Consider the following 24,299-nt stretch of genomic DNA (forward strand, 5'->3'; position numbering starts at 1 on the left):
TCTCTGACCATCTCCTGTATCGTGTCTGCAGTCTCTGACCATCTCCTGTATCGTGTCTGCAGTCTCTGACCATCTCCTGTACCGTGTCTGCAGTCTCTGACCATCTCTTGTGCTGTCTGTGTCCTTGCCCAAACTCAAAAAAGCCTATGCAAAAGGTACCAGGGGCATCTCATGGGGCCCCCTACTGACCCCGGGCCCTCGGGCACTGCCCAAGTTTCCAAATGGTCAGTCCGCCCCTGTCCAATCCATTCTGCGGGGATCATCGGAGGGGGTGACACCAACCCTAGGGACTCCCCTGGTTACAACCAGTTGCTATGAGCAATGCAGCCACCCCCCATATCTCAGCAGGTGGTGCAGATTGCGGTAGGATGATCAGCGTTGAGGACGGTCAGGTGCGGCAGACGCGGGCGGCGTGTTCTAGTTGGCTCTTCTCCTCACCTCCAGCTCCTGTCACATAAGCTGAGCATATGTGGGCTGACAAGATGGCACAGCCTGCGGGCATCCTGTGTGGCACGGCTTCTGTGACTATATGAGCTGTGACAGCAGGAGCCAGGAGGGCTTTCTACGGCACTACAGCCCGCGGCACCAACGCTCCCGCCTCTCTGTGTCTATTCACACAATGCATGCTGATTACCCGACTTATGTGACGTGAGCCTCTATGACAGGCGCCGGCGCAGAGCTCAACTCCTCCAACAGAAAATAAATAGTCTGTTTTCCAGCCATTGCTCACCTGTAAAGTCATTTCCATCCGTATTGCCGTTCGCCTGGAATGTGAGACTCCGATGTTCAGTCTGCAATGATTACCGAAGGGCAGGAGGTCTGATCGGTATCATTTCCTTCCAGCCGAGGTCCAAATATCTCTTTTCAAATGAAAGAAAACAGAAACACCTTATATAAGGTGTCACAATCAGAGTACGCCTTTAAATTAGGGTGCCCCCATACCTCAGGTTTCCCCTTATATCAGATTTCCTCATCATAGTGCTCCCATATATCAGCTGCCAAAATCACAGTGCCCCCTTACCTCAGAGTGCCCCCATACATCAGATGTCCCCATCCGAGTGCCCCCATACATCAGGTTTCCCCCATCAGAGTGCCCCCCATACATCAGGTGTCCCCATCAGAGTGCCCCAATACATCAAGTTTTCCTCATCAGAGTGCCCCCATACATCAGGTGTCCCCATCAGATTGCCCCCATTAGAGTGCCCTCATATATCAGGTTTCCCAATCAGAGTGCCCCCCATACATCAGATATCCCCATCAGAGTGCCCCCATACATCAGGTTTCCCCCATTAGAGTGCCCCCCATACATCAGGTGTCCCCATCAGAGTGCCCCAATACATCAAGTTTTCCTCATCAGAGTGCCCCCATACATCAGGTGTCCCATTCAGAGTGTTCCTATACATCAGGTATACCATCAGAGTGCCCCCATACATCAGGTGTCCCCATCAGAGTGCCCCCATACATCAGGTGTCCCATTCAGAGTGTTCCTATACATCAGGTATACCATCAGAGTGCGCCCATACATCAGGTATACCATCAGAGTGCCCCCATACATCAGGTATACCATCAGAGTGCCCCCATACATCAGGTATACCATCAGAGTGCCCCCATACATCAGGTATACCATCAGAGTGCCCCCATACATCAGGTATACCATCAGAGTGCGCCCATACATCAGGTGTCCCCATCAGAGTGCCCCCATATACTGTATCAGGTGTCTCCATACATCAGTTTTCCCTCATCAGAGTGCCCCCATACATCAGGTGTCCCCATCAGAGTGCCCCTAATTTATCAGGTGTCCCCATAAGAGTGCCCCCATACATCAGGTGTCCCCATCAGAGTGCCCCCATACATCAGGTGTCCCCATCAGAGTGCCCCCATATACTGTATCAGGTGTCCCCATCAGAGTGCTCCCATACATAAGATTCCCCCATCAGAGTCTCACTATAGATCAGTAGATTCCATTAGAGCCATGTGGGAGCATGAGCTGGGAGGAGACGTGTGCTGCAGGGAGCGGGGCACACTCGTGACATCTTTGGTTGCTATGACACTGGCAATCCTAACAACCAATGACTGCAGCTTAGCGAGGATCCAGCACAGCAGAGTGGAGGGCTGATGGTCCTGACTGGGTTGTCAGTAGGTCCGGATCCGGACCGTGGTCCGCCATTTAGTGAAGGCTGCTGTAGGGAGTGAAGGCTGCTGTAGTGGAGATCCAATCTCCACACACTGCCCCATGTAATGAAAGACAACAGGGACCGGAGGAAGCTAGACAGCCGGCAGAAAGCACAAACCAGAGAAACTGCACTGGAGAGGTACAAGCAGTGCTGCAGCAGAAACAGCCGGCACACTTGTCTATGATGGGGGGAGACAAAGGGGGGGAACAGACAATGCATTTCTGGGCTACTGTGTCCCCAGAAATGCGTTGCCTAGTCCCAGGAAGGACTTGTTAACGCGTTTCACACAATCTCATAATTATGATTAAGCACGAGATGGTGTGAAACGCGTTAACAAGTCCCCCTGTATTGTGCCCTTTTGCTTCCCCTGTACTGTGCAAATTGGGGCAGGCTGGTAGGGGCCCCAGTGCGTTATTTTGCCCAGGGGCCCATGATACTATTAAGATGGCCCTGGATGATACCGCCTTGGTAACATAATATCAATGAGCATAAATAGGCATCAATGTAATAATCATCCCCATACACGGCACAACTCCCGGCCGGGTGCCAGGAAACACGTCTTAAAGGACACGTCCTCCCTGAACCCCATTTTACATGAAATGCAAACCCATCAGCGACAGCGTACCGTACTTGTATGATACTTATATGATACTTGTATGATACTTATATGATACTTGTATGATACTTGTATGATACTTGTATGATACTTGTATGATACTTGTATGATATTTATATGATACTTGTATGATACTTGTATGATACTTGTATGATACTTACAGTTGTGTTCAAAATAATAGCAGTGTGATGATAAAAGTGACTAAAGCTGCAAATCCTTCTAATCCTTTTCTTTCCATCCACACAAATGCATTGGGAACACGACACATTCTATTCCAAATCACAACATGAAGAAAAATACATCAAATTTGTGTTGTTCCTCTAAAAAAATGGAAGAAAAGTGAATATTAGACGGTTCAAAAAAATGGCCGTGTTTGTATTCTTCTTTACAAACTCCAACATTCACTATATAAACTGAGAAATGTTTGAAGGTTTTGCTTTCCTTTGAATGACTTCATGAATATTTGGTTGTAGTCGCACTGTTTCTGAGAACTGCTGTACATCTGTGTTGCATGGAGTCCCCCAACTTCTGGCCCCTGTGATCAGGTATTCCAGCCCAGGATGATTGGACCACATTCCACAGTTCTTCTCTATTTCTTGGTTTGGCCTCAGAAACGGCATTTTTGATGTCACCCCACAAGTTTTCTATTGGATGAAGATCCGGGGATTGGGCTGGCCACTCCATAACGTCCATCTTGTTGGTCTGGAACCAAGATGTTGCCCGTTTACTGGTGTGTTTGGGGTCGTTGTCTTGTTGGAACACCCATTTCAAGGGCATTTCCTCTTCAGCATAAGGCAGCATGACCTCTTCAAGTATTCTGATGGATTCAAACTGATCCATGATCCCTGGTATGCGATAAATAGGCCCAACACCGTAGTATGAGAAACATCCCCATATCATGATGCTTGCACCACCATGCTTCACGGTCTTCACAGTGTGCTGTTGCCTGAATTCAGTGTTTGGGGGTCGTCTGACAAACTGTCTCCGCCCACTAGACCCAAAAAGAACAATCTTACCTTCATCAGTCCATAAAATGTTGCGCCATTTCTCTTTAGGCCGGTCAATGTGCTCTTTGGCAGATTGTAACCTCTTCAGCACACGTCTTTTTCCCAACAGTGGAAATTTGCAGGGACTTCTTGCAGATAGCTTGGCTTCACATCGGCGTCTTCTAATTGTAACAGTCCACACAGGGAACGTCACACCTTCTTTCATCTTCCTGGAGCTGATTGTTGGCTGAGTCCTCACAGGGAACGTCACACCTTCTTTCATCTTCCTGGAGCTGATTGTTGGCTGAGTCCGCCCCATTTTGGCTATTCTTCTATCCATTCCAATGGTAGTTTTTCGCTTTCTTCTACATCTTTCAGGTTTTGGTTGCCATTTTAAAGCATTTGTGATCATTTCAGCTGAGCAGCTGATCATTTTCTGCACTTCTTTATATGTTTTCTCCTCTCCAATCAACTTTTTAATCGAGGTACGCTGTTCTTCTGAACAATGTCTGGAACGACCCATTTTCTTCAGAATTTCAGAGAGAAATGCACTGTAACCAGCATGTCCAACATTTGCTGCCTTCCTTCCTTAAATAAGGGCAATAATTGCCACCTGTTTATCAAAGAATGAATGACGTTACTAATAGAACTCCACACGGCTATTATTGTGAACACGCCCCTTTCAATGAGTGATTCAATGACACAGAATCAGCAGCATGCATGTCATGACTGTCGGGTCTGTTGGATTTCTATGACTCTACTACACCTGCTAGGAAATTATCTGCCATGTAGAAATATCATTTCCACCAAAAACAGCGATTGATCCGGTTAGTGATGTCTGACAGCTAGTATTTTCAACACAACTGTATATGATACTTATATATTTATATGATACTTATATGACAGGTCGCAGGCTCACGCTGGTGAGACCTCATTAGAAATGTTCAACAAATGTTGGGATTGTGAAGTTTTCCTGATTTCAACGATTTTCTAAAACATTCCGCGACTCAGTTACAGGATCTGCGTCCTCATAGTAGCACATCGTATCCGCGGTCTCTGCTGCCACCTCATGGCGACGAGAAAATCTCTGTGACCGGCTTTCGCTGTTTTTTTTTAGTGGTAATCAATTCTGTGACATTTTGTAATCATTTCCCCTGCAGAGTACTAATCCAAGAAAGAAAGCTGCACTCCCAACATGCACTATATTGCCCCAAGTATTGTCCCCGCCCCCCCGTATATACACTATATTGCCCCAAGTATTGTCCCCGCCCCCCGTATATACATTATATTGCCCCAAGTATTGTCCCCACCCCCCCGTATATACACTATATTGCCCCAAGTATTGTCCCCGCCCCCCGTATATACCCTATATTGCCCCAAGTATTGTCCCCGCCCCCCGTATATACACTATATTGCCCCAAGTATTGTCCCCGCCCCCCCGTATATACACTATATTGCCCCAAGTATTGTCCCCGCCCCCGTATATACACTATATTGCCCCAAGTATTGTCCCCGCCCCCCGTATATACCCTATATTGCCCCAAGTATTGTCCCCGCCCCCCGTATATACACTATATTGCCCCAAGTATTGTCCCCGCCCCCCCGTATATACACTATATTGCCCCAAGTATTGTCCCCGCCCCCCGTATATACACTATATTGCCCCAAGTATTGTCCCCGCCCCCCGTATATACACTATATTGCCCCAAGTATTGTCCCCGCCCCCCGTATATACCCTAAATTGCCCCAAGTATTGTCCCACCCCCGGTATATACACTATATTGCCCCAAGTATTGTCCCCACCCCCCATATATACATTATATTGCCCTAAGTATTGTCCCCGCCCCCCCATATATACACTTTATTGACCCAAGTATGACCTTTAATGCCCCCCAGTCTTAGTCCGTAGGGTTCAATTTTGAGTTGGCTCCGCCCTTTTCCCACACATGACCTTTATTTGCCCCCCAGTCTTAGTCCGTAGGGTTCAATATTAAGTTGGCCCCACCCCTTTCTCCACGCATGACCTTTAATGGCCCCCCAGTCTTAGTCCGTTGGGTTCAATATTGAGTTGGCCCCGACCTTTCCACACGCATGACCTTTAATGCCCCCCCAGTCTTAGTCCGTAGGGTTCAATATTGAGTTGGCCCCGCCCTTTCCACACACAGGACCTTTAATGGCCCCCCAGTCTTAGTCCGTAGGGTTCAATATTGAGTTGGCCCCGCCCTTTCCACACACATGACCTTTAATGGCCCCCAGTCTTAGTCCGTAGGGTTCAATATTGAGTTGGCCCCGCCCTTTCCACACACATGACCTTTAATGGCCCCCAGTCTTAGTCCGTAGGGTTCAATATTGAGTTGGCCCCGCCCTTTCCACGCACATGACCTCTAATGGCCCCCCAGTCTTAGTCCGTAGGGTTCAATATTGAGTTGGCCCCGCCCTTTGCAGCTATAACAGCTTCAACTCTTCTGGGAAGGCCGTCCACAAGGTTTAGGAGGGTGTCTATGGGAAGGTTGGACCATTCTTCCAGAAGCACATTTGTCAGGTCAGGCACTGATGTCGGGGGAGGAGGCCTGGCTCGCAGTCTCCGCTCTAATTCATCCCAAAGGTGTTCTATGGGGTTGAGGTCAGGACTCTGTGCAGGACAGTCAAGTTCCTCCACCCCAAACTGGCTCCTCCATGTCTTTATGGACCTTGCTTTGTGCACTGGTGGGCAGTCATGTTGGAACAGGAAGGGGCCATCCCCAAACTCCTCCCACAAAGAGTCCAAAATGTCACCTTAAGGATAGCGACATGGATGGATGGATGGAGACTTGGATGGATGGATGGAGACATGGATGGATGGATGGATGGAAATGTGGATGGATGGATGATGTGGATGGATGAGGACATGGATGGATGGATGGAGACATGGATGGGTGGATGGATGGATGGATGGATGGAGACATGGATGGATGGATGGGGACATGGATGGATGGATGGGTGGATGGATGGATGGGGACATGGATGGATGGGGACATGGATGGATGGATGGGGACATGGATGGATGGATGGATGGATGGAGAAGTTGGTAAAGATGAATAAATACAATGTATCAGTGTGGAGGTCATAGGTCGCGGTGGGAAGTATGACTGCTCCTGATGGCGCGGCTGGCCCAGCATTGCACTGTATTCATGGTGACAAATGGTCCGTCTTTCAGGCAACTATCAAAATACCGGCAACATGTGCAAAAGAGGGTCAGACAGCGGGGGGGGGGGGGGGGGGGGGTAAATAAACTCCTGTCAGCCCTGACACAAGGTCCTGCACCCTCCCCTCCCCCAACACATCCTCATTATCTGTACAACTGCCCCATAGAGAAGTCCGGAACATCCTGTCCAACGTTGTAACTCAACAAACAGATTTCAGGGGAATTAGAAAAAAAAATAGGAAATAAAGAAAAAATGTATATAGTATATCGTTGGATGGAAATGATCGACCTACAGAGGACCGAATTCACAGACCCCCCGAAAATCAAAGTGAAGAAATGATGCAGCAGGCGAGTCCATGTTGGTGAAATGTCATTGCAGCAACTCAGAATGGCCCTCAGTAGTCTGTGTGGCCCCCACGTGCTTGTATGCATGCCTGACAACGTCGGGGGAGGGGCCTAATGGGACCACGGATGGTGTCCTGGGGGATTTCCTCCCAGATCTGGGCCAGGGCATCACTGAGCTCCTGGACTGTCTGAGGTGCAACCTGGCGGCGTTGGATGGCCCGAAACATGACATCCCAGAGGGGTTCTATTGGGTTTAGGTCAGGTGAGCGTGGGGGCCATTCAGTGGTATCAATTCCTTCATCCTTCAGGAACTGCCTGCATACTCCCCCCACATGAGGCCGGGCATTGACCTGCACCAGGAGGAACCCAGGACCACTGCACCAGGAGGAACCCGGGACCCACCGCACCAGGAGGAACCCGGGACCCACCGCACCAGGAGGAACCCGGGACCCACCGCACCAGGAGGAACCCGGGACCCAGTGCACCAGGAGGAACCCGGGACCCAGTGCACCAGGAGGAACCCGGGACCCACTGCACCAGGAGGAGCACCAGGACCCACTGCACCAGGAAGAACCCAGGACCCCCTTCACCAGGAGGAACCCAGGACCCCCTTCACCAGGAGGAACCCAGGGCCCACCGCACCAGGAGGAACCCAGGGCCCACCGCACCAGGAGGAACCCAGGGCCCACCGCAGCAGGAGGAACCCAGGGCCCACCGCAGCAGGAGGAACCCAGGGCCCACCGCAGCAGGAGGAACCCAGGGCCCACCGCAGCAGGAGGAACCCAGGGCCCACCGCAGCAGGAGGAACCCAGGACCCACCGCACCAGGAGGAACTCAGGACCCCCTGCACCAGGAGGAACCCAGGACCCACCGCACCAGGAGGAACCCAGGACCCACCGCACCAGGAGGAACCCAGGACCCCCTGCACCAGGAGGAACCCAGGACCCCCTGCACCTGGAGGAACCCAGGGCCCACTGCACCAGCGTAGGGTCTGACAATGGGTCCAAGGATTTCATCCCGATACCTAGTGGCAGTCAGAAGCCATTGTCTAGCCTGTAGAGGTCTGTGTGTCCCTCCATGGAGATGCCTCCCCACACCATCACTGACCCACCACCAGAACAGTCATACTGAACCATGTTACAGGCAGCAGAACGTTCTCCACGGCTTCTCCAGACACTTTCACGTCTGTCACATGTGCTCAGGGGGAACCTGCTCTCATCTGTGTAAAGCACAGGGTGCCAGTGGTGGACCTGCCAATTCTGGGGTTCAATGGCCAATGCAAATCCAGCTCTATGGTGCCGGGCAGAGAGCACTGGGCCCATTAGAGGACGTCGGGCCCTCAGGCCTCCCTCATGAAGTCTGTTTCTGATTGATTGGTCAGAGACATTTACACCAGTGGCCTGCTGGAGGTAATTTTGTAGGGCTCTGGCAGGGCTCCTCCTGTCCCTCCTTGTACAAAGGAGCAGATACCGGTCCTGCTGATGGGTTAAGGAGGGCACAATACTGGGATCAGGGGGCACAATGGTGGGGTCAGGGGGGGCACAGTACTGGGATCAGGGGGCACAATGGTGGGGTCAGGGGGGGCACAGTACTGGGATCAGGAGGGCACAATACTGGGATCAGGGGGGGCACAATACTGGGGTCAGGGGGGCACAATACTGGGGTCAGGGGGGCACAATACTGGGGTCAGGGGGGGCACAATGGTGGGGTCAATAGGGCACAATACTGGGGTCAGGAGGGCACAATACTGGGGTCAGGGGGGCACAATACTGGGGTCAGGAGGGCACAATACTGGGGTCAGGAGGGCACAATACTGGGATCAGGAGGGCACAATACTGGGGTCAGGAGGGCACAATACTGGGGTCAGGAGGGCACAATACTGGGATCAGGAGGACACATGACTAGTGCACCCGAGATAGGTTCATCCAGACCCCACTACACCACCGTTACCCTTCCATACCAATCCCCTTTACTTACTATACTTACAGAAAACACAACACCAATTTTGGAGTAAATGCCCAGCACGGCCTTTTATTAACCCATCAAGTTTAAACACATCAACCGTTCCTTATAACAGAAACATAAAGAATTGTCGTTGGTCTTCGAAGGCACCACCAAAACGATCCAAAATGCACCTGCGGACAACCCTATACACTAGGCCTCCAGCCGCAACCAACCAGCTCGGAGACCACCACCTTCCAGTTAAACCTCGGTTAACTGGGAATGTTCCCGGGCATCCCATACCAACGATGGGTCCCACACCATTTTGTACCTCCAAGATAAGAACCGCCTCCAAAGACCAACCACCGCCCAGGAACCAAAATAACACCCCCCCCCCCCCCAGGAGGAACACAACATTCACCAAACAGGGCGGGCGGGAGGGAAGCTCTCTCTCCCACGTCCAGCTCCCAACTGACGCCCCTCCCAAGAACACCCCACCCTAAAGTGCAGGAGACCCCACCTACACTCTCCTCTACCAACCAGATCCCCCAGCTATCCTTTACCAACTCTAAACAATCATTAACCCCTCACACGTCTTCCTTCCCACTCCAGGCCTAGTCATGCCTGCCCTGCGCTAATTCTTTTCTTCTTTTATCGCTGCGGGCATTTCTATACTGGGATCAGGGGGGCACAATACTGGGATCAGGGGGGCACATTACTGGGATCAGGGGGGCACAATACTGGGATCAGGAGGACACAATACTGGGATCAGGAGGACACAATACTGTGATCAGGAGGACACAATACTGGGATCAGGAGGGCACAATACTGGGATCAGGAGGGCACAATACTGGGATCAGGAGGACACAATACTGGGATCAGGAGGGCACAATACTGGGATCAGGAGGACACAATACTGGGATCAGGAGGGCACAATACTGGGATCAGGAGGACACAATACTGGGATCAGGAGGGGACAATACTGGGATCAGGAGGGCACAATACTGGGATCGGAGGGCACAATACTGGGATCAGGAGGGCACAATATTGGGATCAGGGGGCACAGTACAGGGATCAGGAGGGCACAGTACTGGGATCAGGAGGGCACAATACTGTGATCAGGAGGGCACAATACTGGGATCGGAGGGCACAATACTGGGATCAGGAGGACACAATACTGGGATCAGGAGGGCACAATACTGGGATCAGGGGGCACAGTACAGGGGTCAGGGGGGGCACAATACTGGGATCAAGGGGGCACAATACTGGGAACAGGGGGCACAATACAGGGGTCAGGGGGGCACAATACTGGGATCAGGAGGGCACAATACTGGGATCGGAGGGCACAATACTGTGATCAGGAGGACACAATACTGGGATCAGGAGGGCACAATACTGGGATCAGGAGGGCACAATACTGGGATCAGGAGGGCACAATACTGGGATCAGGAGGACACAATACTGGGATCAGGAGGGGACAATACTGGGATCAGGAGGGCACAATACTGGGATCGGAGGGCACAATACTGGGATCAGGAGGGCACAATATTGGGATCAGGGGGCACAGTACAGGGATCAGGAGGGCACAGTACTGGGATCAGGAGGGCACAGTACTGGGATCAGGAGGGCACAATACTGTGATCAGGAGGGCACAATACTGGGATCGGAGGGCACAATACTGGGATCAGGAGGACACAATACTGGGATCAGGAGGGCACAATACTGGGATCAGGGGGCACAGTACAGGGGTCAGGGGGGGCACAATACTGGGATCAAGGGGGCACAATACTGGGATCAGGGGGCACAATACAGGGGTCAGGGGGGCACAATACTGGGATCAGGAGGGCACAATACTGGGATCGGAGGGCACAATACTGGGATCAGGAGGACACAATATTGGGATCAGGGGGCACAGTACAGGGATCAGGAGGGCACAGTACTGGGATCAGGAGGGCACAATACTGTGATCAGGAGGGCACAATACTGGGATCGGAGGGCACAATACTGGGATCAGGAGGACACAATACTGGGATCAGGAGGGCACAATATTGGGATCAGGGGGCACAGTACTGGGATCAAGGGGGCACAATACTGGGATCAGGGGGCGCAATACAGGGGTCAGGGGGGCGCAATACTGGGATCAGGAGGGCGCAATATTGGGATCATGAGGGCGCAATATTGGGATCAGGGGGCGCAATACAGGGGTCAGGGGGGGCACAGTACTGGGATCAGGAGGGCACAATACAGGGGTCAGGGGGGGCACAGTACTGGGATCAGGGGGCACAATACTGGGATCAGGGGGCACAATACTGGGATCAGGAAGACACAATACAGGGATCAAGAGGGCACAATATTGGGATCAGGAGGACATAATACTGGGATCAGGGGGGCAAAATATATATATATATGGCGCAGGGGCTCCTCATTCCTCCTCCTCCTCATTCCTCCTCCTCCAGCCTGGTAGTTGTGAGTCACCAGTAACAGCCGTCTCATCGTCTCCCATGACCCTGCCAGCCGCGGATTCTGCGGTCGCAGTAAGAATGGACGCTGGCCGATGGTTGAGCCCCCACTTGCCACCTGTGCTGTGAGGATATAGGGGCTGTGCTGGCCCTGCGGCCCCCAACCCCCCACCCCCGGTGTGAGCGCATCCTTGTTGGGTCGCGACTGACTGCAGCGTCCGGCTCCGGTGATGTCATCCGAAAGACGCGCTAATGGCAAAATCTGCCGCTTCACAGCTGAGAACTCTATAAAGTAATAAAAGGTTAAAGTGTTCCTGAACTCCGGACCCCACATTCATTATATGTGACCCCCCCCCCGGATCCCGCATTCCCCATATATGCCCCCTCGGACCCCGCATTCCCCATATATGCCCCCCCGGACCCTGCATTCCCCATATATGCCCCCCCGGACCCCGCATTCCCTATATATGCCCCCCCCGATCCCGCATTCCCCATATATGCCCCCCCCCGGACCCCGCATTCCCTATATATGCCCCCCCGGATCCCGCATTCCCCATATATGCCCCCCCGGACCCTGCATTCCCCATATATGCCCCCCTGGACCCCGCATTCCCTATATATGCCCCCCCGGACCCCGCATTCACTATATCCGCTCTCCCCGGACCCCGCATTCACTATATCCGCTCTCCCCGGACCCCGCATTCACTATATCCGCTCTCCCCGGACCCCGCGTTCACTATATCCGCTCTCCCCGGACCCCGCATTCACCATATCCGCTCTCCCCGGACCCCGCATTCACTGTATCCGCTCTCCCCGGACCCCGCATTCCCTATATCCGCTCTCCCCGGACCCCGCATTCACTATATCCGCTCTCCCCGGACCCCGCATTCACTATATCCGCTCTCCCCGGACCCCGCATTCACTATATCCGCTCTCCCCGGACCCCGCATTCCCTATATCCGCTCTCCCCGGACCCCGCATTTACTATATCCGCTCTCCCCGGACCCCGCATTCACTATATCCGCTCTCCCCGGACCCCGCATTCACTATATCCACTCTCCCCGGACCCCGCATTCACTGTATCCGCTCTCCCCGGACCCCGCATTCACTATATCCGCTCTCCCCGGACCCCGCATTCACTATATCCGCCCTCCCCGGACCCCGCATTCACTGTATCCGCTCTCCCCGGACCCCGCATTCACTATATCCGCCCTCCCCGGACCCCGCATTCCCTATATCCGCTCTCCCCGGACCCCGCATTCACTGTATCCGCTCTCCCCGGAACCCGCATTCACTATATCCGCTCTCTCCGGGTCCTGCATTCACTATATCCGCTCTCCCCGGACCCCGCATTCACTATATCCGCTCTCCCCGGACCCCGCATTCACTGTATCCGCTCTCCCCGGACCCCACATTCACTATATCCGCTCCCCTCAGACTCTCACTCTGCACAGGCTATGCACAGCCCGATGATGTCGCGTCTACCTTTACATGGTAATATCTGGGTTTGCAGAGGCATTTGTTGCTCACATAATGGAATTATATCTTTTTTTGGCTACAGAGAAATAAATTTAAATACAATTTTTTGTTTTCAGACGTAGCGGGGAATTTCCCGCCTAGAGAACTTTATTCCAAAGGTGAACGCAGAACAATTTCTTGGTTTTCCCGCTTTTTGTTCTTCTTAAAGCGATAAAAAACCCGAAACCAGAAACGTCCCTTTTCTGCAGATTACTGATCCTGAGACGTGGCGGCTGCATTCGTTTTCCTTTTAGGCTTCTTCCCCCTCTGTTTTCACCTGGTGATCCGCCCGGTAACACACCTCCTGTATTAGAGCGCCCCCACTCTGGAGGAAGGAGCACAGGGGGACCTATGGACAGCGGCACTGTCAGTGTGGGGGAGGGGAGTGTTAGATGGACTAGCAGATTTAGATACACTAACACTCCGGCTGACACTTTAAAATCCGTTACAGTCACAGTTTTCGTTCCTTTAGGGATAAAGGGTTTCCATCAATAAAAGCTGATCATTGTCAGCACCCCTGTCAGTGGTCAATGGTTCATCTCATCCCTCTAACTGCTACATCTGGAAGAGAGCTTGTCCTTTTGAAAAAAACAACAGACTTCCTGGCAGGATCACCAGGTGAAAACAGAAGCAAGGAAGCAAAAAGGAAACGAATGCAGCCGCCACATCTAAGAATCGCTAAGCTGCGATATAATAAACGTTTGATTTTGAGTTTAGCCCGGATCAGGGGCGGACTGACAACTCATGGGGCCCCCAGGAAATAGGGGATCATGGGGCCCCTGTGTCCTCGCCCACATTCAAAATACACCCAAAAAAGCCTATAAAAGGTACCAGGGGCATTTTATGGGGCCCCCTACTGACCCCGGGCCCTCGGGCAGTGCCTGAATGCTCGAATGGTAAGTCCGCCCCTGGCCCGGGTTCATGCTGATGCCGTGCGGAATTCACATTGGTTTCTGTGCGATTTCTGCACGGCCTGACGATCACCCTGTTCATGCGAATCGCTGCGGCTGTGTATGTTAATGACACCCCAAAATCGGTTCACAAAACGCGGTGCGATGCGCAGAATACCCGTGCGATCCGATTTCTGGTGCGGACAAAAAAAGAAAGGGTCCTGCACCTCTTTGGTTCTGATGCGGTGCGATCTGAGCCATACAAAATGTACGACTCAAACTGCACCGCATGCAATTCGCATGTCATGTGCACAGAAATGCGGTGCGGCTCCCGTGCGAATCACATGTGATGTGCCGCACCGCATGAGTGTGAACCCGGGATTACCGTTCATTACTGAAATCAGTTCACAAAACGCGGTGCGAGTCGGATCGCATGGGGTGTGAATAGTCATGTAATCCGAATCTGGTGCGGACAAAAAAAACCGTCCTGCACCATTCTGGTCCGGATGCGGTGCGATCTGAGCCATATAAAATGTATGGCGCAAATTGCAGCGCCCAGAAATCGCATGTGATTTGCACAGGAATGCGGTGCGAGGTTCCTGTGCAATTAAAATGCGATGTGCTGCACCGCATCAGTGTGAACCCGGGATTAACCATTCATTACTGAAATTGGTTCGCAGAATCGGATCGCATGGGTGTGAATACCCACGTGATCCGATTCTGGTGCGGATAAAAAAAAACGTCCGGCAGCATTCTGGTCCAGATGCGATCTTCTGAGCCATACAAAATGTATGGCGCAAATTGCAACCACACAAAAATCGCATGCACAGGAATGCGGTGTGCGGTTTCTGAGCAAATCGCATGCGATGTGTCGCACCGCACCAGTGTGAACCCGGGATTACCGCTCATTACTGAAATCGGTTTGTAAAACGCGAAGTAATGTGCAGAATCGGATCGCATGAGTGTGAACACCCACGAGATCCAATTCTGCTGCGGACAAAAAAAAAAAGTGTCCTGCAGCATTCTGGTCCGGATGCGATGCGATCTGAGCCATACAAAATGTACGACTCAAGCTGCAGCGCCCAGAAATCGCATGTGATTAGCAGGGAATGCGTTGTGCGCTTCCTGTGCGAATCGCATGCGATGTGTCGCGCCGCACCAGTGTGAACCCGGGCTTCACCGTCCATCCAGCGGCTGCCCTTTAAACCTGATCTGGTTGATTTGGGAACAGGTGGCGCTTTTATCGCATTGTCTCCGCATTCCGCGGCGTCCCGATCGCCCCGACAATAATTGGGGGTGCAGGAGCCGGGGAGTGACCTTGAACAGAGGCGACCGTGTAACGGGCACAGCTGCAGGCGCTCTTCCCTGCGATCCCCCCTCCCGGCACCCCTGTGATCCCCCCTCCCACCCCATGGAGTGGAGTAAAGTTACACTCCACAACACTTGTGCTGTCAGTCACACACAGGCGGAGCGCAGCTCTAGGCTCAGGCAGACACAACGACAGAGGACATCATCGGAGCCGGCTGGGATGGAGGGACGGATCCTCCGGGCCATGTGCGTCCTCGCGCCCCTCTGGTGCCAGGTAAGAGCGCCCGCTCCGGGCCATGTGCGTCCTCGCGCCCCTCTGGTGCCAGGTAAGAGCGCCCGCTCCGGGCCATGTGCGTCCTCGCGCCCCTCTGGTGCCAGGTAAGAGCGCCCGCTCCGGGCCATGTGCGTCCTCGCGCCCCTCTGGTGCCAGGTAAGAGCGCCCGCTCTGGGCCATGTGCGTCCTCGCGCCCCTCTGGTGCCAGATAAGAGCGCCCGCTCCGGGCCATGTGCGTCCTCGCGCCCCTCTGGTGCCAGGTAAGAGCGCCCGCTCCGGGCCATGTGCGTCCTCGCGCCCCTCTGGTGCCAGGTGAGAGCGCCCGCTCCGGGCCATGTGCGTCCTCGCGCCCCTCTGGTGCCAGGTGAGAGCGCCCACTCCGGGCCATGTGCGTCCTCGCGCCCCTCTGGTGCCAGGTAAGAGCGCCCACTCCGGGCCATGTGCGTCCTCGTGCCCCTCTGGTGCCAGGTAAGAGCGCCCGCTCCGGGCCATGTGCGTCCTCGCGCCCCTCTGGTGCCAGGTGAGAGCGCCCGCTCCGGGCCATGTGCGTCCTCGCGCCCCTCTGGTGCCAGGTAAGAGCGCCCGCCGCTGACAGCGACTCACTTTTTGCACGAACTATTCGAAGCTTTATTAGGAAGTCTTCGCCGCACAAAACGGTCAGCTCGCTCCTTCATCCCTTCCCAATCCAGGGAGCGGAAAGTCCCAGAAACTTTTTTTTTTAGAGGGGGGGGGGGGGGGGGGCTCCCATGAGATTTCTGAGCCCCCCAGTTTTGTTCATTCTCCGACGCTGGAGAGCCCTGCTGACTTTTACAATGCTGAGACTGCAGCAGGAGGAGTGAGACCATCTGGGGGGGGGGGGGGCAGTCATGGTCCGGCACTGAAGACTAACTCCAGACACTTTCTTCTAGTTTTAGCTAGCATGGGGGAGAACAAAGCTTTTCTGGAAGTGGATGACCCCCATTAGGGCTCGTTCATGGTAGTTGGGGGGGGCAGTAAAATCCTGCAGTCAACCTACGCTTTTTACTGCCATCCCCCGTGTACACCCCCCAGCTAAAGGGGGGTGGTAAAAGCACCCTTCCCAACCGCTATCCCCTTTAGCTGTGTGGAGGAGTAGCTGGGGGTGTGCACATGCAGCGAATTATACCCCCCCCCCCCCGCAGCATATTCAGTGGGCGCAGTGCCTGCTGAACGCAGGTTCAAGCAGGGGTGGACTGACAACTCATAGGGCCCCCGGGCAATAGGGGATCATGGGGCCCCCGGGCAATAGGGGATCATGGGGCCCCTGTGTCCTTGCCCAAACACAAAAAAGCCTATGAAAAAGGTACCAGGGGCATCTCCTGGGGCCCCCTACTGACCCCGGGCCCTCGGGCAGTACCCGAGTTTCCAAATGGTCAGTCTGCCCCTGGGCTCAAGTATATAAGCTGCTCTGCAAGCACCCCACGACCGCGCACGATGCGCATAGCGGCAGCACGCTAGTATGGGGATCGAGAGGTTAAGCCCGGGTTCTGTCATTGTGTACGGCTCAGATCGCACCAGAATTGGATCGCATGGGGATTCACACCCATGTGATCCGATTCTGCACATCGCACCGCGTTTTGTGAACCGATTTCAGTAATGAACGGTGAAGCCCGGGTTCACATTTCTGCGGTGCAGCACATCGCATGTGATTCGCAGAGGAACTGCACCACATTCCTGTACACATCACATGCGATTTCTGTGTGGTGCGATTGGAACCGTACGTTTTGTATGGCTCAGATCGCACCGCATCCAAACCAAAACAGTGCAGGACCATTTTATTTCTGCACTAGAATCGGATCGTACGGGTATTGACACGCATGCAATCCGATTCTGCGTTTTGCCAACCAATTTCGGGGTGATGCTAACTTAACATGCGATTACTGTGTGGTGCAGTTTGAGCCGTACATTGTATATGGCTCAGATCGCACCAAGTCCGCACCAGAATCGGATCGCATGAATGTTCACACCCGTGCCATCCGATTCTGCACATCGCACCGTGTTTTGTGAACCGATTTCAGTAATGAACGGTGAAGCCCGGGTTCACATTTCTGCAGTGCAGCACATCGCATGTGATTTCTGTGCGGTGCGATTTCACACATTCATTTTGTATGGCTCAGATCGCAGCGCATCCGATCCAAAATAGTGCAGGACCCTTTTTTTTTTTCTGATAACACGGTTATTCACACGCATGCGATCCGATTCTGCGTTTTGCGAACCAATTTCGGGGGGTTGTTAACTTAACATGCGATTACTGTGCGGTGCAGTTTGAGCCGTACATTGTGTATGACTCAGATCGCACCGCATCAGCACCAAAAAGATTCAGTTCACACCACATGCAGTCCAGTGCGTTTTTTTTTTTTCCAGCATCAAAAATTCATTGATGGCAGGTTACATGCTTTCCAACAGCATAGTCAGTTCTGGTTCCAGAAAAAAAATTAGAACAGGCTGAATTTTTTCTGCCTTGAGCTGTACTGGAACGCAGTAAAACGCATCAAAAACGCACAGGAATGCACATGTCCCTATTTAAGTTGAAAAAAAAGAGGGGGGACAAAATTAACTGGAACGCATCAAAAAACGCAGCGCGTACAAAAACGCATCCAGACTGCATTTCTATGGTGAGGACCGACCCTAAAGAAAGCAGGGAGGAGGCAATATAACGCCTCCTCACTGCCTGTGAAATACCCTCTGAAGAGCGATCTGAATGCACATCGGCCCTTTAAACATGGAAGTCATTTGTGTGTGCCGATCGTAAGGATGCCGCCATTCTTTCACCAATGTTTGTAGAAGCAGTCTGCATGCCTAGGGGCTTGATTGTATACACCTGTGTCCATGGAGGGGATTGGAACACCTGAATCACATGATATGGAGGGGATTGGGACACCTGAATCACATGATATGGAGGGGATTGGGACACCTGAATCACATGATTGGGAGGGGATTGGAACACCTGAATCACATGACTGGGAGGGGATTGGAACACCTGAATCACATGATATGGAGGGGATTGGAACACCTGAATCACATGATATAGAGGGGATTGGAACACGTGAATCACATGATATCGAGGGGATTGGAATACCTGAATCACATGATATGGAGGGGATTGGAATACCTGAATCACATGATATGGAGGGGATTGGAACACCTGAATCACATGATTTGGGGGGGCGGGGCCAATACTTCTGAAAATGTAGTGTATATTGTTCTACATAAAAAGTAACTTGTAGAGTCATTTATCGTCCCGAATCACATCGATGAAAGATCTAAGGCTTGGTACACATCTACACACAATTGCGTGCTTTTCTGCAGGTAGGGCAACCCCCCATTGACATGAATAGGATTCCCTACATGTGACGAGCAGCAATGCGCAATAAAATGCGTGGAACCAAGCGCACACTCAGTTGCATCATACTGGAGTGATCCTAGCCTAGGGTTGCATGTGGCTCTTTGACCCCCTTTTGTGCAGCCCTTGGGGCCCCTACAGACACTAATCTGTGTTTCCCTATTGCCCTAGTATATCAGCGATTTCTAGCAGTCTCCTGTTATATGTGTCCAGCCTCCTGAAGCATGTTCCCCAGTCTCCAACAACTCCTGTATCATGTCTGCGGTCTCTGACCGTCTCCTGTGTCATGTCTGCGGTCTCTGACCGTCTCCTGTGTCATGTCTGCGGTCTCTGACCGTCTCCTGTGTCATGTCTGCGGTCTCTGACCGTCTCCTGTGTCATGTCTGCGGTCTCTGACCGTCTCCTGTGTCATGTCTGCGGTCTCTGACCGTCTCCTGTACCATGTCTGCGGTCTCTTACCGTCTCCTGTAACATGTCTGCGGTCTCTGACCATCTCCTGTATCATGTCTGCGGTCTCTGACCGTCTCCTGTATCATGTCTGCGGTCTCTGACCGTCTCCTGTATCATGTCTGCGGTCTCTGACCATCTTTTATATCCTGTCTGCAGTCTCTGACCATCTCCTGTATCATGTCTGCGGTCTCTGCTCATCTCCTGTATCATGTCTGCAGTCTCTGACCATCTTTTATATCCTGTCTGCAGTCTCTGACCATCTCCTGTATCATGTCTGCGGTCTCTGACCGTCTCCTGTATCATGTCTGCGGTCTCTGACCGTCTCCTGTATCATGTCTGCGGTCTCTGACCGTCTCCTGTATCATGTCTGCGGTCTCTGACCGTCTCCTGTATCATGTCTGCGGTCTCTCACCATCTGCTGTATCATGTCTGCGGTCTCTGACCATCTCCTGTACTATGTCTGCGGTCTCTGACCGTCTCCTGTATCATGTCTGCGGTCTCTGACCGTTTCCTGTATCATGTCTGCGGTCTCTGACTGTCTCCTGTATCATGTCTGCAGTCTCTGACCATCTCCTGTATCATGTCTGCGGTCTCTGACCGTCTCCTGTATCATGTCTGCGGTCTCTGACCGTCTCCTGTATCATGTCTGCGGTCTCTGACCATCTCCTTTACTATGTCTGCGGTCTCTGACCATCTCCTGTATCATGTCTGCAGTCTCTGACCATCTCCTGTATCATCAGCAGCAGAGAACGTGAAGCTCCTCCTACCACTGTTTCCCTGCAGACAGGCTGGGAGAGAGCTGGGTCATGTGACAGCTGTATATTGATAAGAAAAAAGGTACTTAGATGGTTTTTTTAATGAAGATACATGAAGTGAGCTGTCCATATTCAGTAATAGAAGGGAGGATGTAGATTAGATGGTGTGTTTAGTATCACTTTACTTTTCAAAGCTGCAATCGGTGCCTGTGATGGGCGATGAGCCCGGAATTCCAGTGCTGCAAAAGTTGCAGAACACTGAGCCAAGAAACCGAGATTATCAACAAAGATATATTTTTTTTCTTTTCATCCAGAAATGGTTCAAATTGTATTTTATATGGAAACAGTTTGGCAAGTGAACCAAAAATGATTTGTACGTCGTGGAAATGCGTATTCCTCACCTCCACGAGGTGAGATCTTGCATGGTGCACCAGACCTAGGGAGACTGACACTTGTTTTGTGTTTCTTCCATTTGTGAATGATTGCACCAACTGTTGTCACCTTCTCACCAAGCTGCTTGGCCATAGTTTGGTAGCCCAGTCCAGCCTTGTGTAGGTCTACAATCTTGTCCCTGACATCCTTGGACAGCTCTTTGGTCTTTGCCATGGTGGAGAGTTTGGAATCTGATGGTTTGATGGCTCCTGTGGACAGGTGTCTTTTATACAGGTAACACAATGAGATTAGCAGCACTCCCTTTAAGAGACTGCTTCTAATCTCAGCTTGTTACCTGTATGAGAGACACCTGGGAGCCAGAAATCCTGCTGAATGATAGGGGATCAAATCCTTCTTTCCCTCATGAACATGCAGATCCGTCATCATTTGTTAGACGCATTTCTGCTGAATTTGTTGTTGTATTCTGTCTATCAGTGTTACACCGAACATTCCATTGTTACACCGATCATTTCTGTGTGAGGGGCGAACATTCCATTGTTAGACCGATCGTTTCTGTGTGAGGGGCGAACATTCCATTGTTAGACCGATCATTTCTGTGTGAGGGGCGAACATTCCATTGTTAGACCGATCGTTTCTGTGTGAGGGGCGAACATTCCATTGTTAGACCGATCATTTCTGTGTGAGGGGCGAACATTCACCATCAGAGGGGAGCAAATATACATTTCCTTCGCTGTATATATGTATGGCTTTTTTTCTCAAAGAATAAGTGCAGGAACCCCCCTCCCCTTCTGAGTCACCCCTTGTATCCAACCCCTACCCACCTCTGAGCATCGTCCCTTGGTTCCTCCTCCTACCCACCTCTGAGCACCATCCCTTGGTTCATCCCCCTACCCACCTCTGAGCACCATCCCTTGTCTCGGCTCCCCTACCCACCTCTGAGCACCATCCCTTGTCTCGGCCCCCCTACCCACCTCTGAGCACCATCCCTTGTCTCGGCCCCCCTACCCACCTCTGAGCACCATCCCTTGTCTCGGCCCCCCTACCCACCTCTGAGCACCATCCCTTGGTTCTTCCCCCAACCCAACTCTGAGCACCAAACATTGATTCCTCCCCCTACCCACCTCTGAGCACCATCCCTTGGATCCTCCCCCAACCCACCTCTGAGCACCATCCCTTGGTTCCTCCCCCAACCCAACTCTGAGCACCATACATTGGTTCCTCCCCCTACCCACCTCTGAGCACCATCCCTTGGTTCCACCCCCTACCCACCTCTGAGCACCATCCCTTGTCTCCACCCCCCTACACACCTCTGAGCACCATCTCTTGGTTCCTCCCCCTACACACCTCTGAGCAAACATGCTAAATCAGCAGGGGAGCAAATACTTATTTCCTTCACTGTATATATATATATATATATATATATATATATATATATATATACAGTCAGGTCCATAAATATTGGGACATGGACACAATTCTAACATTTCTGGCTCTATACACCACCACAATGGATTTGAAATGAAACAAACAAGATGTGCTTTAACTGCAGACTGTCAGCTTTAATTTGAGGGTCTTTACATCCAAATCAGGTGAACGGTGTAGGAATTACAACTGTTTGCATATGTGCCTCCCACTTGTTAAGGGACCAAAAGTAATGGGACAATTGGCTTCTCAGCTGTTCCATGGCCAGGTGTGTGTTATTCCTTTATTATCCCAATTACAACGAGCAGATAAAAGGTCCAGAGTTCATTTCAAGTGTGCTATTTGCATTTGGAATCTGTTGCTGTCAACTCTCAAGATGAGATCCAAAGAGCTGTCACTATCAGTGAAGCCATCATTAGGCTGAAAAAAACAAAACAAACCCATCAGAGAGATAGCAAAAACATTAGGCGTGGCCAAAACAACTGTTTGGAACATTCTTAAAAAGAAGGAACGCACCGGTGAGCTCAGCAACACCAAAAGACCCGGAAGACCACAGAAAACAACTGTGGTGGATGATCGAAGAATTCTTTCCCTGGTGAAGAAAACACCCTTCACAACAGTTGGCCGGATCAAGAACACTCTCCAGGAGGTAGGTGTATGTGTGTCAAAGTCACCAATCAGGAGAAGACTTCACCAGAGTGAATACAGAGGGTTCACCACAAGATGGAAACCATTGGTGAGCCTCAAACACAGGAAGGCCAGATTAGAGTTTGCCAAACGACATGTAAAAAAGCCTTCACAGTTCTGGAACAACATCCTATGGACAGATGAGACCGACATCAACTTGTACCAGAGTGATGGGAAGAGAAGAGGATGGAGAAGGAACTGCTCATGGTCCTCAGCATACCACCTCATCAGTGATCATGGTGGTGGTAGTGTCATGGCGTGGGCATGTATGGCTGCCAGTGGAACTGCTTCTCTTGTATTTATTGATGATGTGACGGCTGACAGAAGCAGCCGGATGAATTGTGAAGTGTTTCGGGAATATTATCGGCTCATATTCAGCCAAATACTTCACAACTCATTGGACGCTTCACAGTGCAGATGGACAATGACCCAAAGCAGACTGCAAAAGCCACCAAAGAAGTGGAATGTTCTGCAATGGCCAAGTCCATCACCTGACCTGAATCCGATTGAGCATTTCACTTGCTGAAGATAAAACTGAAGGGAAAATGCCCCAAGAACAAGCAGGAACTGAAGACAGTTGCAGTAGAGGCCTGGCAGAGCATCACCAGGGATGACACCCAGCGTCTGGGGATGTCTATGCGTTCCACACTTCAGGCTGTAATTGACTGCAAAGGATTTGCAACCAAGTATTAAAAAGTGAAAGTTTGATTTATGATTATTATTCTGTCCCATTACTTTTGGTCCCTTCACAAGTGGGAGGCACATATGCAAACTGTTGTCATTCCTACACCGTTCACCTGATTTGGATTTAAAGACCCTCAAATTAAAGCTGACAGTCTGCAGGTAAAGCACATCTTGTTCGTTTCATTTCAAATCCATTGTGGTGTATAGAGCCAAAAATGTTAGAATTGTGTCGATGTCCCAATATTTATGGACCTGATTGTATATATACACACACATATATATATATATATATATACACACACACACATACATACATACACATACAGTACACACACACACACACACACATACATACATACATATACATACATACATACATACATACAGTACACACACACACTTTATATATGGATATACAGAGCAATTAGTCACAAGTCGCTACCGGACTGCGTAGTTCTAATTGGCCTTTAAAGCGACAGTAGCGGCATGAATCCCATCCCTGCGATTGGTTCTGCCCCCCCCCCCCCTCCACCGCTGGTAACAATTTGATTAATGGGAATCTTTCGGATGATTTTGCAGCATCTCGCAGTTAGTTGGGAACTGAAACAGATGTGTTTCGGCTTTTATCTGTCGGGGAGGATGAATGATATCGCCGGATTATTATCCCATCAACAGAGCCAAACAAACCGCGCTCATCATCCTCTTCAAATGCGTTGTGCGTACTCTCCCGCTGCGGTGGGAACCACGCAGGTGAATCGGCTTCACTGAAGGAGCGCCGTCATTTTATGATCGTGATTACAAAGTATTTACCCGCATTATTCCAAGATGAAGTCAGAACCGGGTCATAGCAAA

General features: G+C 51.5%; 1 protein-coding gene across 3 annotated transcripts in view; it reads left to right on the top strand.

Annotated features, from left to right (window-relative positions):
- Positions 1-15,579: 15,579 nt before the first annotated feature.
- LOC149450071 (cadherin-15-like) overlaps positions 15,580-24,299 on the top strand; it is an 81,477-nt gene continuing 72,757 nt past the window's right edge. The window contains exon 1 of one of the 3 annotated variants that reach the window (XM_089692392.1): positions 15,580-15,695. In XM_089692392.1, the coding sequence (XP_089548518.1) occupies positions 15,642-15,695 (54 nt within the window). In that variant the 5' untranslated portion in view covers positions 15,580-15,641. Of the gene's footprint in view, positions 15,696-16,131; positions 16,164-16,234; positions 16,268-24,299 lie in introns of those variants that run through there. The other 2 variants (XM_089692394.1, XM_089692393.1) reach the window with 2 other exon arrangements.

This window comes from Staurois parvus, unplaced genomic scaffold (assembly GCF_062004578.1).
Source record: "Staurois parvus isolate SC_StPar_1 unplaced genomic scaffold, SC_StPar_1.0 ptg000584l, whole genome shotgun sequence".
Classification (NCBI taxonomy): Eukaryota; Metazoa; Chordata; class Amphibia; order Anura; family Ranidae; genus Staurois; species Staurois parvus.